General features: G+C 45.4%; 1 protein-coding gene across 1 annotated transcript; it reads left to right on the forward strand.

Annotated features, from left to right (window-relative positions):
* The first annotated feature begins 1,187 nt into the window (after positions 1-1,187).
* On the forward strand, positions 1,188-6,549 carry EEF1A1 (eukaryotic translation elongation factor 1 alpha 1). The gene is made up of 8 exons (XM_032153131.2): positions 1,188-1,321; positions 2,270-2,443; positions 2,812-2,991; positions 3,100-3,396; positions 3,480-3,630; positions 3,718-3,974; positions 4,069-4,303; positions 4,398-6,549. The coding sequence occupies exons 2-8, from the start codon at positions 2,300-2,302 to the stop codon at positions 4,520-4,522; spliced, it is 1,389 nt and encodes a 462-aa protein (XP_032009022.1). The 5' UTR covers positions 1,188-1,321; positions 2,270-2,299; the 3' UTR covers positions 4,523-6,549.
* Positions 6,550-12,330: the final 5,781 nt, after the last annotated feature.

Genomic DNA, 12,330 nt, shown 5'->3' on the forward strand with positions numbered 1-12,330 from the left:
ATTAAAAATAAACGTTCTTCTTTCCTCAGAGGAGCATTTCCCAAGGCCTGCCTTGATAGCCATCCAAAAAGGCCAAGCTCATCCAATCTTGCCCTAGATTTATGCTAAAATGCAGTTACAATCTATAGGATGACAGATAACGACAGCACTTATTTAAATATAATAGGCACTTATTTAAATAGGAGAAGCTGTGACTTCATAGCAAGTGTTGGGGTTAGGAAACTGGGTGGATAAACTTGCTGATGCTGTAGATCTTGGTCTCTACATGAGATCATGTGGAAAATCTGAAAGCATTTTGGGTTCCTTATGTTTGCAATCAAATGACTGTACACCTTTTAATTTAAAAAGTACCATGAGGCACACACACACTCGCAGGAACTTTTTGGCGTAACACAACTAGAATTAGATCTAACGCTAACTGTAGGACTGAGTCTATTCTAAACTGAAAGCCTGGACATCTGGAGTACCAGGGGGAGATGACGTGTTACGGGCTTCGATAAAAGCAGCTGGTTTTGAATGGAAGGAGCCAAGAGGCCAGCACAGGAGCGGATTCGTCGCGCTCACGGCCATTGAGCCGAACCTCTCGCAAGTCCGCGAGCCGTTAAGGAGGTCCCCCGTCCCGACCCTTCGCACCAAGCCCCTCGGGGTCCCCGGGCCTGGTACTCCCTTGCCACACGGGAGGGGCGCGGAAGCCGGGGCGGAGGAGGAGCCAACCCTGGGCTGGGCTGAGACCGGCAGAGGAAGACGCTCTAGGGATTTGTCCCGGACTAGCGAGATGGGAAGGCTGAGGACAGGAGGCTGATTGAGGGGCGAAGGTACACCCTAATCTCAATACAACCTTTGGGGCTAAGCCAGCAATGGTAGAGGGAAGATTCTGGGCGTCCCTTCCAGGCCGCCTCCTAGTCACCACCCCCCCCACCCGCCCCGACCGGAGCTGAGAGTAATTCATACAAAAGGACTCGCCCCTGCCTTGGGGAATCCCAGGGACCGTCGTTAAACTCCCACAAACCTAGAACCCAGAGATCGCTGCGTTCCCGCCTCTTCACCCGCCCGCTCTCGTCATCACCGAGGTGGAGAAGAGCATGCGTGAGGCTCCGGTGTCGGTCAGTGGGCAGAGCGCACATCGCCCACAGTCCCCGAGAAGTTGGGGGGAGGGGTCGGCAATTGAACCGGTGCCTAGAGAAGGTGGCGCGGGGTAAACTGGGAAAGTGATGTCGTGTACTAGCTCCGCCTTTTTCCCGAGGGTGGGGGAGAACCGTATATAAGTGCAGTAGTCGCCCTGAACGTTCTTTTTCGCAACGGGTTTGCCGCCAGAACACAGGTAAGTGCCGCGTGTAGTTCCCGCGGGCCTAGCCTCTTTACGGGCTATGGCCCTCGCGTGCCTTTCATTACTTCCACGCCCCTGGCCGCTGTACGTGATTCTTGATCCCGAGCTTCGGGTTGGAAGTGGGTGGGAGAGTTCGAGGCCTTGCGCTTAAGGAGCCCCTTCGCCTCGTGCTTGAGTTGAGGCCTGGCTTGGGCGCTGGGGCCGCCGCGTGCGAATCTGGTGGCACCTTCGCGCCTGCCTCGCTGCTTTCGCTAAGTCTCTAGCCATTTAAAATTATTGATGACCAGCTGCGACGCTTTTTTTTCTGGCGAGATAGACTTGTAAATGCGGGCCAGGATCTGCACACTGGTATTTCGGTTTTTGGGGCCGCGGGCGGCGACGGGGCCCGGGCGTCCCAGCGCACATGTTCGGCGAGGCGGGGCCTGCGAGCGCGGCCACCGAGAGTCGGACGGGGGTAGTTTCAAGCTGGCTGGCCTGCTCTGGTGCCTGGCCTCGCGCCGCCGTGCGTCGCCCCGCCCTGGGCGGCAAGGCTGGCCGGGTCGGCACCAGTTGCGTGAGCGGAAAGATGGCCGCTTCCCGGCCTTGCTGCAGGGAGCTCAAAATGGAGGACGCGGCGCCTGGGAGAGCGGGCGGGTGAGTCACCCACACAAAGGAAAAGGGCCTTTCCTTCCTCGGCCGTCGCTTCATGTGACCTCACGGAGTACCGGGCGCCGTTCAGGCACCTCGATTAGGTCTCCGAGCTTGTAAAGTACGTCGTCTTTAGGTTGGGGGGAGGGGTTTTATGCGATGGAGTTTCCCCATACTTAGTGGGTGGAGACTGAAGTTAGGCCAGCTTGGCACTCCATGTAATTCTCCTTGGAATTTGCCCTTTTTGAGTTTGGATCTTGGCTTATTCTCAAGCCTCAGACAGTGTTTCAAAGTTTTTTTTTTCTTCCATTTCAGGTGTCGTGAAAACTACCCCTAAAAGCCAAAATGGGAAAGGAAAAGACTCATATCAACATTGTCGTCATTGGACATGTAGATTCGGGCAAGTCCACCACTACTGGCCATCTGATCTATAAATGCGGTGGCATCGACAAAAGAACCATTGAAAAATTTGAGAAGGAGGCTGCTGAGGTATGTTTAATACCAGAAAGGGAAAGATCAACTAAAATGAGTTTTACAGCAGAATCATTAGGTGATTTCCGCAGAGCTGAGTGGTTTAGATCTGAATGCTAATAGTTGAGACCCTACTTAGGAAATCAGTTTGCTTTTGGTTACTTCTGTAATCATATTGCTAGTGAGTTTAGATTTTTATGTTAAGAGTTAAGATGCTACTTACAAAAGTTTGCTTTTTGGTTGCTTCTGTAACCCTATCGAAGTGACTAAAATCACTTTGGACTTGGCAGTTATAAAGTGGAAACTGCCATTAAGGGCTGGGGGCAAGGAAATTGAAGCTGGAGTTTGTGTTTTAGCAACCAAGTAACAACTCTTAATCCTTACAGATGGGAAAGGGCTCCTTCAAGTATGCCTGGGTCTTGGATAAACTGAAAGCTGAGCGTGAACGTGGTATCACCATTGATATCTCCTTGTGGAAATTTGAGACCAGCAAGTACTATGTGACTATCATTGATGCCCCAGGACACAGAGACTTCATCAAAAACATGATTACAGGGACATCCCAGGTTGGTGGGATTAATAATTATAGTTTTCTTGACCCCAAAAGGCCTGTTTTGTACACTGGGTTTGTCCTTTGGAGAGTTGACAGGGATATGTCTTTGCTTTCCTTAAAGGCTGACTGTGCTGTCCTGATTGTTGCTGCTGGTGTTGGTGAATTTGAAGCTGGTATCTCCAAGAATGGGCAGACCCGAGAGCATGCCCTTCTGGCTTACACACTGGGTGTGAAACAACTAATTGTTGGTGTTAACAAAATGGATTCCACTGAGCCACCTTACAGCCAGAAGAGATATGAGGAAATTGTTAAGGAAGTCAGCACTTACATTAAGAAAATTGGCTACAACCCCGACACAGTAGCATTTGTGCCAATTTCTGGTTGGAACGGTGACAACATGCTGGAGCCAAGTGCTAACGTAAGTGGCTTTCAAGACCGTTGTTAAAAAGCTCTGGGAATGGCGATTTCATGCTTACACAAATTGGCATGCTTGTCTTTCAGATGCCTTGGTTCAAGGGGTGGAAAGTCACCCGTAAGGATGGCAATGCCAGTGGAACCACGCTGCTTGAGGCTCTGGACTGCATCCTACCACCAACTCGTCCAACTGACAAGCCCTTACGCCTGCCTCTCCAGGATGTCTACAAAATTGGTGGTAAGTTGGCTGTAAACAAAGTTGAATTTGAGTTGATAGAGTACTGTCTGTCTTCATAGGTATTTAGTATGCTGTAAATATTTTTAGGTATTGGTACCGTTCCTGTTGGCCGAGTGGAGACTGGTGTTCTCAAACCTGGTATGGTGGTCACCTTTGCTCCAGTCAACGTTACAACAGAAGTAAAATCTGTCGAAATGCACCATGAAGCTTTGAGTGAAGCTCTTCCTGGGGACAATGTGGGCTTCAATGTCAAGAATGTGTCTGTCAAGGATGTTCGTCGTGGCAACGTTGCTGGTGACAGCAAAAATGACCCACCAATGGAAGCAGCTGGCTTCACTGCTCAGGTAACAATTTAAAGTAACATGTTATTAACTTACTGCGGAGGCTAAAGTCATTTGAGACTTTGGATTTGCACTGAATGCAAATCTTTTTTCCAAGGTGATTATCCTGAACCATCCAGGGCAAATAAGCGCTGGCTATGCCCCTGTATTGGATTGCCACACGGCTCACATTGCATGCAAGTTTGCTGAGCTGAAGGAAAAGATTGATCGCCGTTCTGGTAAAAAGCTGGAAGATGGCCCTAAATTCTTGAAGTCTGGTGATGCTGCCATTGTTGATATGGTTCCTGGCAAGCCCATGTGTGTTGAGAGCTTCTCAGACTATCCACCTTTGGGTAAGGATGACTACTTAAATGTAAATAAGTTGTATTAAAGATGAAAAATACAACTGAACAGTATTATTGGTAACAATTAACTTCTTTTTAATAGGTCGCTTTGCTGTTCGTGATATGAGACAGACAGTTGCAGTGGGTGTCATCAAAGCAGTGGACAAGAAGGCTGCTGGAGCTGGCAAGGTCACCAAGTCTGCCCAGAAAGCTCAGAAGGCTAAATGAATATTATCCCTAATACCTGCCACCCCACTCCTAATCAGTGGTGGAAGAACGGTCTCAGAACTATTTGTTTCAATTGGCCATTTAAGTTTAGTAGTAAAAGACTGGTTAATGATAACAATGCATCGTAAAACCTTCAGAAGGAAAGGAGAATGTTTTGTGGACCACTTTGGTTTTCTTTTTTGCGTGTGGCAGTTTTAAGTTATTAGTTTTTAAAATCAGTACTTTTTAATGGAAACAACTTGACCAAAAATTTGTCACAGAATTTTGAGACCCATTAAAAAAGTTTAATGAGAAACCTGTGTGTTCTTTTGGTCAACACCAATTCTGATTTTATGAATTTGGAAACTTTTTGAAAATGTAATCCTTAACACTTCTGGGAGGGGGATAGGGTTGTTTTCCCACCACGATTGGAAGGGGAAGGAATCTCCTTTTAAGCCATGGGAGGGCTGCTTTGATTACAACACTGGAGAGATGCAGCATGTTACTGATTGCCTGTCACTAAAGCAGGCCAAATGCTGTGAGTCCTTGTGTTGCATAGAAAGCTTCATGTCATTAAATCAATGTTAAGTGAATCTTTGGAAACATAAAATAGTTTCCAAATTATTGGGATGTGCATTTTAAAACAGGCTAAAATGACTGGGCAGTGAAAGTTGACTATTTGCCATGACATAGGTGTAGTGGCTAGTGCATACCCTGTGAATGGAAGGATCCATTTTTGAAGTCAATGGAGTAAGCTTTATGCCAGTTTGATAGTTTCACAAGTTTTATTGAGTGCTATTCAGAATAGGAACAAGGTGCTAATAGAAAAAGATGGCAATTTGAAATAGCTATAAAATTGGACAGCCTAATCTTACATTTCTTTTCTCCTGCAGAGTCTAATACCTTTTATGCTTTGATAATTAGCAGTTTGTCTACTTGGTCACTAGCAATGAAACTAAGTGGTAATAGGCTTAACAGGTGTCAGTAATAGCCCACTTACTCCTGAATCTTAAGCGTTTGTGCATTTGAAAAACGCTTTCCATGATCTTCATGCTGGGATTATAGGCATGAGCCACTGTGCCTGACCTCCCATATGTAAAAGTATCTAAAGGTATTTTTTTTTTGGTTATAAAAGGAAAATTTTCTTAAGTTTGAAGGATAGGTAAAATTAAAGGATATGCTTTTTGTTTGTGTGATAGTTTTATTTTTTAAGATGGAGTTCTTGTTGTCCAGGCTGGAATGCAGTGGCGAAATCTCAATGCAATCTCCTTCTCCTGGGTTCAAGCAATTCTACTTCAGCCTCCCAAGTAGCTGGGATTATAGGCATGTGCTAATTTGGTGTTTACTGAGATGAGGTTTTTCCATGTTGGTCAGGCTGGTCTCAAACTCCTGACCTTAGGTGATTGCCTTGGCCTCCTAAAGTGCTGCAATTATGGGCATGAGCCACCATGCCTGGCCAGGACATGTGTTCTATAAGGACATGCTAAGCAGGAGTTAAAGCAGCCCAAGAGACAAGGCCTCTTAAAGTGATTGGCAATGTGTGTTGCTCAAGATTCAAAGATACTTGAATTGGCCATAGACAAGTTTGTAACTTGAAATGTTAACCCTTTCCCTCTCACCTAAGTCTGAATTAGATAAAATGCCTTCCCATCAGCCAGTGCTCTGAGGTATCAAGTCTAAATTGAACTAGAGATTTTTGTCCTTAGTTTCTTTGCTATCTCATTTAATGTTTACACAAGTAAATTGTCAAGATTTACTGGATGACAGTAGAAAAGACAGGTAAGGCCTTTAATAGATGGCCAGTAGATGCCCTGATAATGAAAGTTGACACCTGTAATATTTACCAGTAGAGAATTCTGTTGACATGCAAGGAATCAAGATTTAACTGAAAAATTGTTGCCAATGGAAACAGGAATCAGTTTACTTGCATACTGAGATTAACTTCCTCTGTGAAACCCAGTGTCTTACACAACTGTGGCTTGAGCACCACCTGCTGGTATTGATTACAAACTTGCTCACTACAATAAATTTTTAAGCTTTAAAATGAAGTGGCATTTCTCTTAACAGTTACTATGTTGGAATTGGTTAAAAATTTTGGAGTGGATTTCTAAAGTGAGAACTTCAGTTGGTTTCAAGGTAGTGCTTGGCTTTTTTTTAGACAGGGTTTTACTCTTGCCCTGGCTGGAGTGGAAGTTATGGCTAACTGCAGCCCTGACTTCCTGGGCCCAAGTGATCTTCCCTGAATAGCGGGGACCACGGGTTTTTGCCACCACGTCTGACTAATTTTTGTATTTTGTCATGTTGCCCAGGCTGGTCAACTCCTAGGTTCAAGTGATCTGCCTGTACTGTATCTTTGCCAGTTAATCTGATATTTATCTTTCAAATCTCAGATGTACCAGGGCCTCGGCCAGTGACTCAAGGAAGAACCCATGTGCTCTTACTGGGATGCGATTTGTTCAGACCTAACCTCAACCCAATTTCAGTTCTTTCTAGTGGAGAATGTTGACATTTACATTGATAGGCCAGATTTTAGCACTGCGTTATCTTCGTGATCTTTTTTTTTTTTTTTTTGAGACGGACTTCCAAACTTAGTAACTTAAACATTTATTTTTTAGTGTAATTCTAAAAGATTTCATTCAGCTAGAACTACCCTGATACTTAAATGTCCTTTTTCTCTTACCTAATTATTTGCAGTTAAACATTTTTGTCATTTACTTTGGGACTGTTTTTAGCAGGCTCATGGATCTCAGGGTTTAGTTTGTGGGCTCTATGGGAGACAATGACAACAAAGATAACGTTAATGTTGCAATAATTCTAAGCAAGGGATATTAGAAAATGAAGCAGGCCAGGTGGTGGCTCACGCCTGTAATCCCACCATTTTGGGAGGCCGGGGTGGGGGGATCACAAGGTCAGGAGTTCAGACCAGCCTCACTAATTGGTGAAACCCCGTCTACTGAAAATACAAAATTAGCTGGGCGTGGTGGCGGGTGTCTGTAGTTCCAGCTACTCAGGAGGCTGAGCCAAGATGACACCACTGCACTCCAGGCTGGGTGACAGAGAAAGACTCCATCTCAAAAAAAAAAAAAAACTGCCGGGCGCAGTTCCTCAAATCCTAGCACTTTGGGAGGCTGAGGCGAGATCTGCTAAAAATACAAAAGAAAAGCAAGGCATAGTAGCACATGCCTATAGTCCCAACTGAGGCTGAGGCAGGAGAATCCCTTTAGCTTGGAAGGTGGGGGTTGCAGTGAGCCAAGATCTTGCCAGGGCACTCCAGCCTGGGTGACAGGGTAAGACTCTCACAAAATAAAAATGCCGGGCGCGGTGGCTCACGCCTGTAATCCCAGCATTTTGGGAGGCCGAGGTGGGCGGATCACGAGGTCAGGAGATCAAGACCATCCTGGCTAAAATGGTGAAACCCTGTCTCTACTAAAAATACAAAAAAATAGCCGGGCGTGATGGTGGGTGCCTGTAGTCCCAGCTGAGGCTGAGGCAGGAGAACGGCGTGAACCCGGGAGGCGGAGCTTGCAGTGAGCCGAGATCACGCCACTGCACTCCAGCCTGGACGACAGAGCGAGACTCCGTCTCAGAAAAAATAATAATTAGCTGGGCATGGTTGTGCACACCAAGCTACTGTGGGGGGGATTCAGGCAGGAGGATCGCTTCATCCTGGGAGGCTGAGGCTGCAGTGAGCTGTGATGGTGCTACTGTACTCCAGCCTGGGAAACAGTGAGACCCCGTCTCCTAGGTTCAAGGAATTCTCCTGCCTCAGCCTCCTGAGTAGCTGGGACCACAGGTGCCCACCACCACACCCGCCTAATTTTTGTATTTTCAGTAGAGACAGGGTTTTAACCATGTTGGTCAGGCTGGTCTCCAACTCCTGACCTCAGGTGGTCTGCCCGTCTTGGCCTCCCAAAGTGTTGGGGTTACAGGCTTGAGCCGCGCCCAGCCGAGTCTGGCCTCTTTAACTTAGCATGATGCATTTGAGATGCATTCATTCTGCATATATCAGTAATCTCTTCCTTTTTAATGAGTGTATGACAGTTTGTGTATTCATTCCCAGCTGAGGGGCATTTAGCTGTTTCCAGTTTGGGGCAATTATTAATAAAGCTGCTATAAATGTCCACATATAGTTTTGTTGTAATGATGTTTTTATTTTACTTGTGTAAATAGCTAGGAAAGTGATTACTGGGCTGAGTGGCAAAGCGTATGCTTTTTAAGAAACTGCTGAGCTGTTTCCAAAGTGGCTGAACCATTTAGTAATTAAGAGATTAACTTTTTTGAGGAAGACAAATAGACTACATGAGTGTTAAACTGATATTTTGCAGGTCAGTGAAGTAATTCGTTTAGAAAATATTGTGCTATGTTCTAGGTACCGTTCTAGGCACTGGGGATAGAGCTATGAACAAAATGGACATGGTTATTGACCTTTGAGTTTATAGTTAGTGGGGGAGATATTCAATAAATAAAAGTAGCTAATTTTGAGTTGTGATGGAACTATGAAGGAAAAGAGAAATATACCATGAGGGAGAAGAGTAAATGAAAGGGACATAATTTAGACTGGCCAGAGAAGGTATTTGCCAGGAATAGCTGAGACCTGAAGGATAAGTAGGAGTTAGGGGAGAATATGAAAACATTGTGTGTGTGTGTGTATGCATATATATAATATAAATAACATATATGCATAAACACACACACACACACACATATATATATATTTATTTTCTTGAGACAGTCTCGCTCAATCACCAGGCTGGAGTGCAGTGGCTTGATCTCGGCACACTGCAACCTCTGCCTCCCAGGTTCAAGCGATTCTCCTGCCTCAGCCTCCCAAGTAGCTGGTACTACAGGCGCGTGCCACCATGCCCAGCTAATTTTTGTGTTTTTAGTAGAGACGGGGTTTCACCATGTTGGCCAGGATGATCTTGATCTCTTGACCTCATGATCCCCCCAACTTGCCTCCCAAAGTGCTGGGATTACAGGCGTGAGCCACCACATCCGGCCCTATGTATTTTTATTTTATTTATTGTTTTGACACCTTTTTTTTTTTGAGACAGAGTCTCACTCTGTTGCCCAAGCTGGCATGCAATGATGCTGTATCAGCTCACTGCAACCTCCACCTCCCCAGTTCAAGCGTTTCTTGTGCCTCAGGTTCCCAAGTAGCTGGGACTACAGGCGTGCACCGCCACACCCAGCTAATTTTTGTATTTTTAGTAGAGATGGGGTTTTACCATGTTGGCCAGGCTGGTCTCGAACTCCTGACCTCAAGTGATCCACCTGCTTCGGCCTCCCAAAGTGCTTCTATTACAGGCATGAGCCACTGCACCCGGCTTGTATTACTTTTTAGACATCTCAGTATTTAAGGCTTAATTTGGCCTCAGGACAATCATATAGAATCAGAAAATCTGAGAAGAAAACGTAAAAACCTTTGAATCTAACCTACTCAAATAAACTTTGAATATATTCATTGAAACATTTGTTTATTTTTTATTTTTTTATTTTAGAGACAAGGTCTCACTAAAGTGCAGGCTAGAGTGCAGTGGCACAATCATGGCTATGGCTCACTGCAACCTCAAACTCCTGGGCTCAAGCGATTCTGTTGCCTCAGCCACACGAGGAGCTGGCACTACAGGTGCCACCACACCTGGCTTTTTTGGTTTTTGGGGGGGAGTAGAGAAGGGGATTTGCTATGTTGCTTAGGCTGATCTTGGAACTCCTAGCCTCACGCAGTCCTGCTTCGGCTTCCCAAAATGTTGGGATTATAGGCATGAGCCATGCGCCTGACCTTGATTACCTTGATGATGTGTATGTCATACATTGGAGGGCAAAGACATCTCTGAATTCCTCACAACAGCCATGGCAGGGGGCAGGTACCCATGTTAAAGATGATAAACTGATGCATAGAGAAGCTAAGTAGTGGGGAGTTTACCTTCTCCTAAATTGTCCTGTTACTAGATGAATTTGTTTTTGTTTCGTTTCGTTTTGTTTTTGAGACAGAGTCTTATGTTGTCACCCAGACTGGAGTGCAGTGGCTCGATCTCGGCTCACTATAGCCTCTGCCTCCTGAGTTCAAGAGATTCTCCTGCCTCAGCCTCCCAAGTAGCTAGGACTACAGGTGCATGCCACCACGCCTGGCTAATTTTTGTATTTTTAGTACAGATGGGGTTTCACCATGTTGGCCAGGCTGGTCTCGAACTCCTGACCTCAAGTGATCCACCCCCCCTCAGCCTCCCAAAGTGCTGGGATTATAGGCATGAGCCACCACACCAGGCCATGAATTTGTTTTCAATATTTATTTATTTTGTATTTTCTATTTTTGAGATGGAGTCTCACTCTGCTGTCCAGGCTAGAGTGCAGTGGTATGATCTTGGCTCACTGTAGCCTCCACCTCCTGAGTTCAAGTGATTCTCCTGCCTTAGCCTCCCGAGTAGCTGGGATTACAGGCGCCCACCATCACACCCAGCTAATTTTTGTATTTTTAGTAGAGACGGGGTTTCACCATGTTGGCCAGGCTGATCTCAAACTGACCTCAACTGATCCACCCACCTTGGCCTCCTAAAGTGCTGGGATTACAGACCTGAGCCACAGTGCCCAGCCCTTCAATATTTATTTAAATTTGCCTGCTGGCTAACTTCTCATTACACCTAGGCTCTAGTGTAATTAAATTACTTCATTCTCTCTTTTTAAAACTTTTTCCTTTTTTCTTTTTTGTGTTTTTCATTCTCTTATCTACAAGAGCCACAATACTTGAAGACACCAATTGATACCCCTTAGTCATATCTGAGCTAAACACTTTAAGTTCCTACAGCTGTTTCTTAATCTTAGGTCACATGGTTTCTAGATTCTTACCATGCTGTTCTTCCCAAACAGCATTTTTTTTTTTTTTGAGAGTCTCACTCTGTTGCCCAGGCTGGAATGCAGTGGCACGATCTCAGTTTACTGCAGCCTCTGCCTTCCAGGTTCAGGCGATTCTCCTGCTTCAGCCTCCCGAGTAGCTGGGACTACAGGAGCGTGCCACCACGCCCGGCTAATTTTTGTATTTTTAGTAGAGACAGGGTTTCACCGTGTTGGCCAGGCTGGTCATGAACTCCTGACCTAAAGTGATCTGCCCATATATGGTCTTTTCCTTAGATTTATTTCGTTTCATTTTATTTATTTATTTTTTTTTTGAGATGGAGTCTTGCCCTGTCGCCCAGACTGGAGTGCAATGGTGTGATCTCAGCTCACTGCAACCTCCACCTCACGGGTTCAAGCTATTATCCTGCCTCAGCCTCCCAAGTAGCTGGGATTACAGGCATGCACCACCAAACCCAGCTAATTTTTCATAGTAGAGATGGGGTTTCACCATGTTGGCCCGGCTTACCTTGTGATCCGCCTGCCTCAGCCTCCCAAAGTGGTGGGATTACAGGTGTGAGCCACCATGCCTGGCTCTTACATTTATTTTGGAATAACTTTAGATACACAGAAAAGTTGCAAAGATAAGCGTTTCCATATAACCCTCACCCAGTTTGCCTTCCCTGATGTTAACATCTTACATTATCATGGTACATTTGTTAAAACTAAGACACTTTTTTTTTCTAATAAAAATAATAGAGATGAGGTCTCACTATATTGTACAGGCTGGTCTCAAACTTTGAGCTCAAGCAGTCCTCCCACCTCCACCTCCCAAAGTGCTGGGATTACAGGCATGAGCCACCACACCCAGCCTACATTGTTATGTTACTACTCTCCAGACTATTCAGATTTCACCAATTTTTCTATCCATAGCCTTTTTTTTTCTGTTTCAGGATCCAATTCAGGACACCATACCACTGTATGGTTAATTTTAAAAA

This window comes from Hylobates moloch, unplaced genomic scaffold, assembly GCF_009828535.3.
Source record: "Hylobates moloch isolate HMO894 unplaced genomic scaffold, HMol_V3 SCAFFOLD_2, whole genome shotgun sequence".
Lineage (NCBI taxonomy): Eukaryota > Metazoa > Chordata > Mammalia > Primates > Hylobatidae > Hylobates > Hylobates moloch.

Bases quoted from the DNA above. Each gene is read 5' to 3' on its own strand.
- EEF1A1 (XM_032153131.2), top strand. From the start codon at position 2,300: ATGGGAAAGGAAAAGACTCATATCAACATTGTCGTCATTGGACATGTA. The intron at 3,975-4,068 runs GTAACAATTTAA...CTTTTTTCCAAG, and splicing joins CAGCTGGCTTCACTGCTCAG to GTGATTATCCTGAACCATCC. The intron at 4,304-4,397 runs GTAAGGATGACT...TCTTTTTAATAG, and splicing joins CTCAGACTATCCACCTTTGG to GTCGCTTTGCTGTTCGTGAT.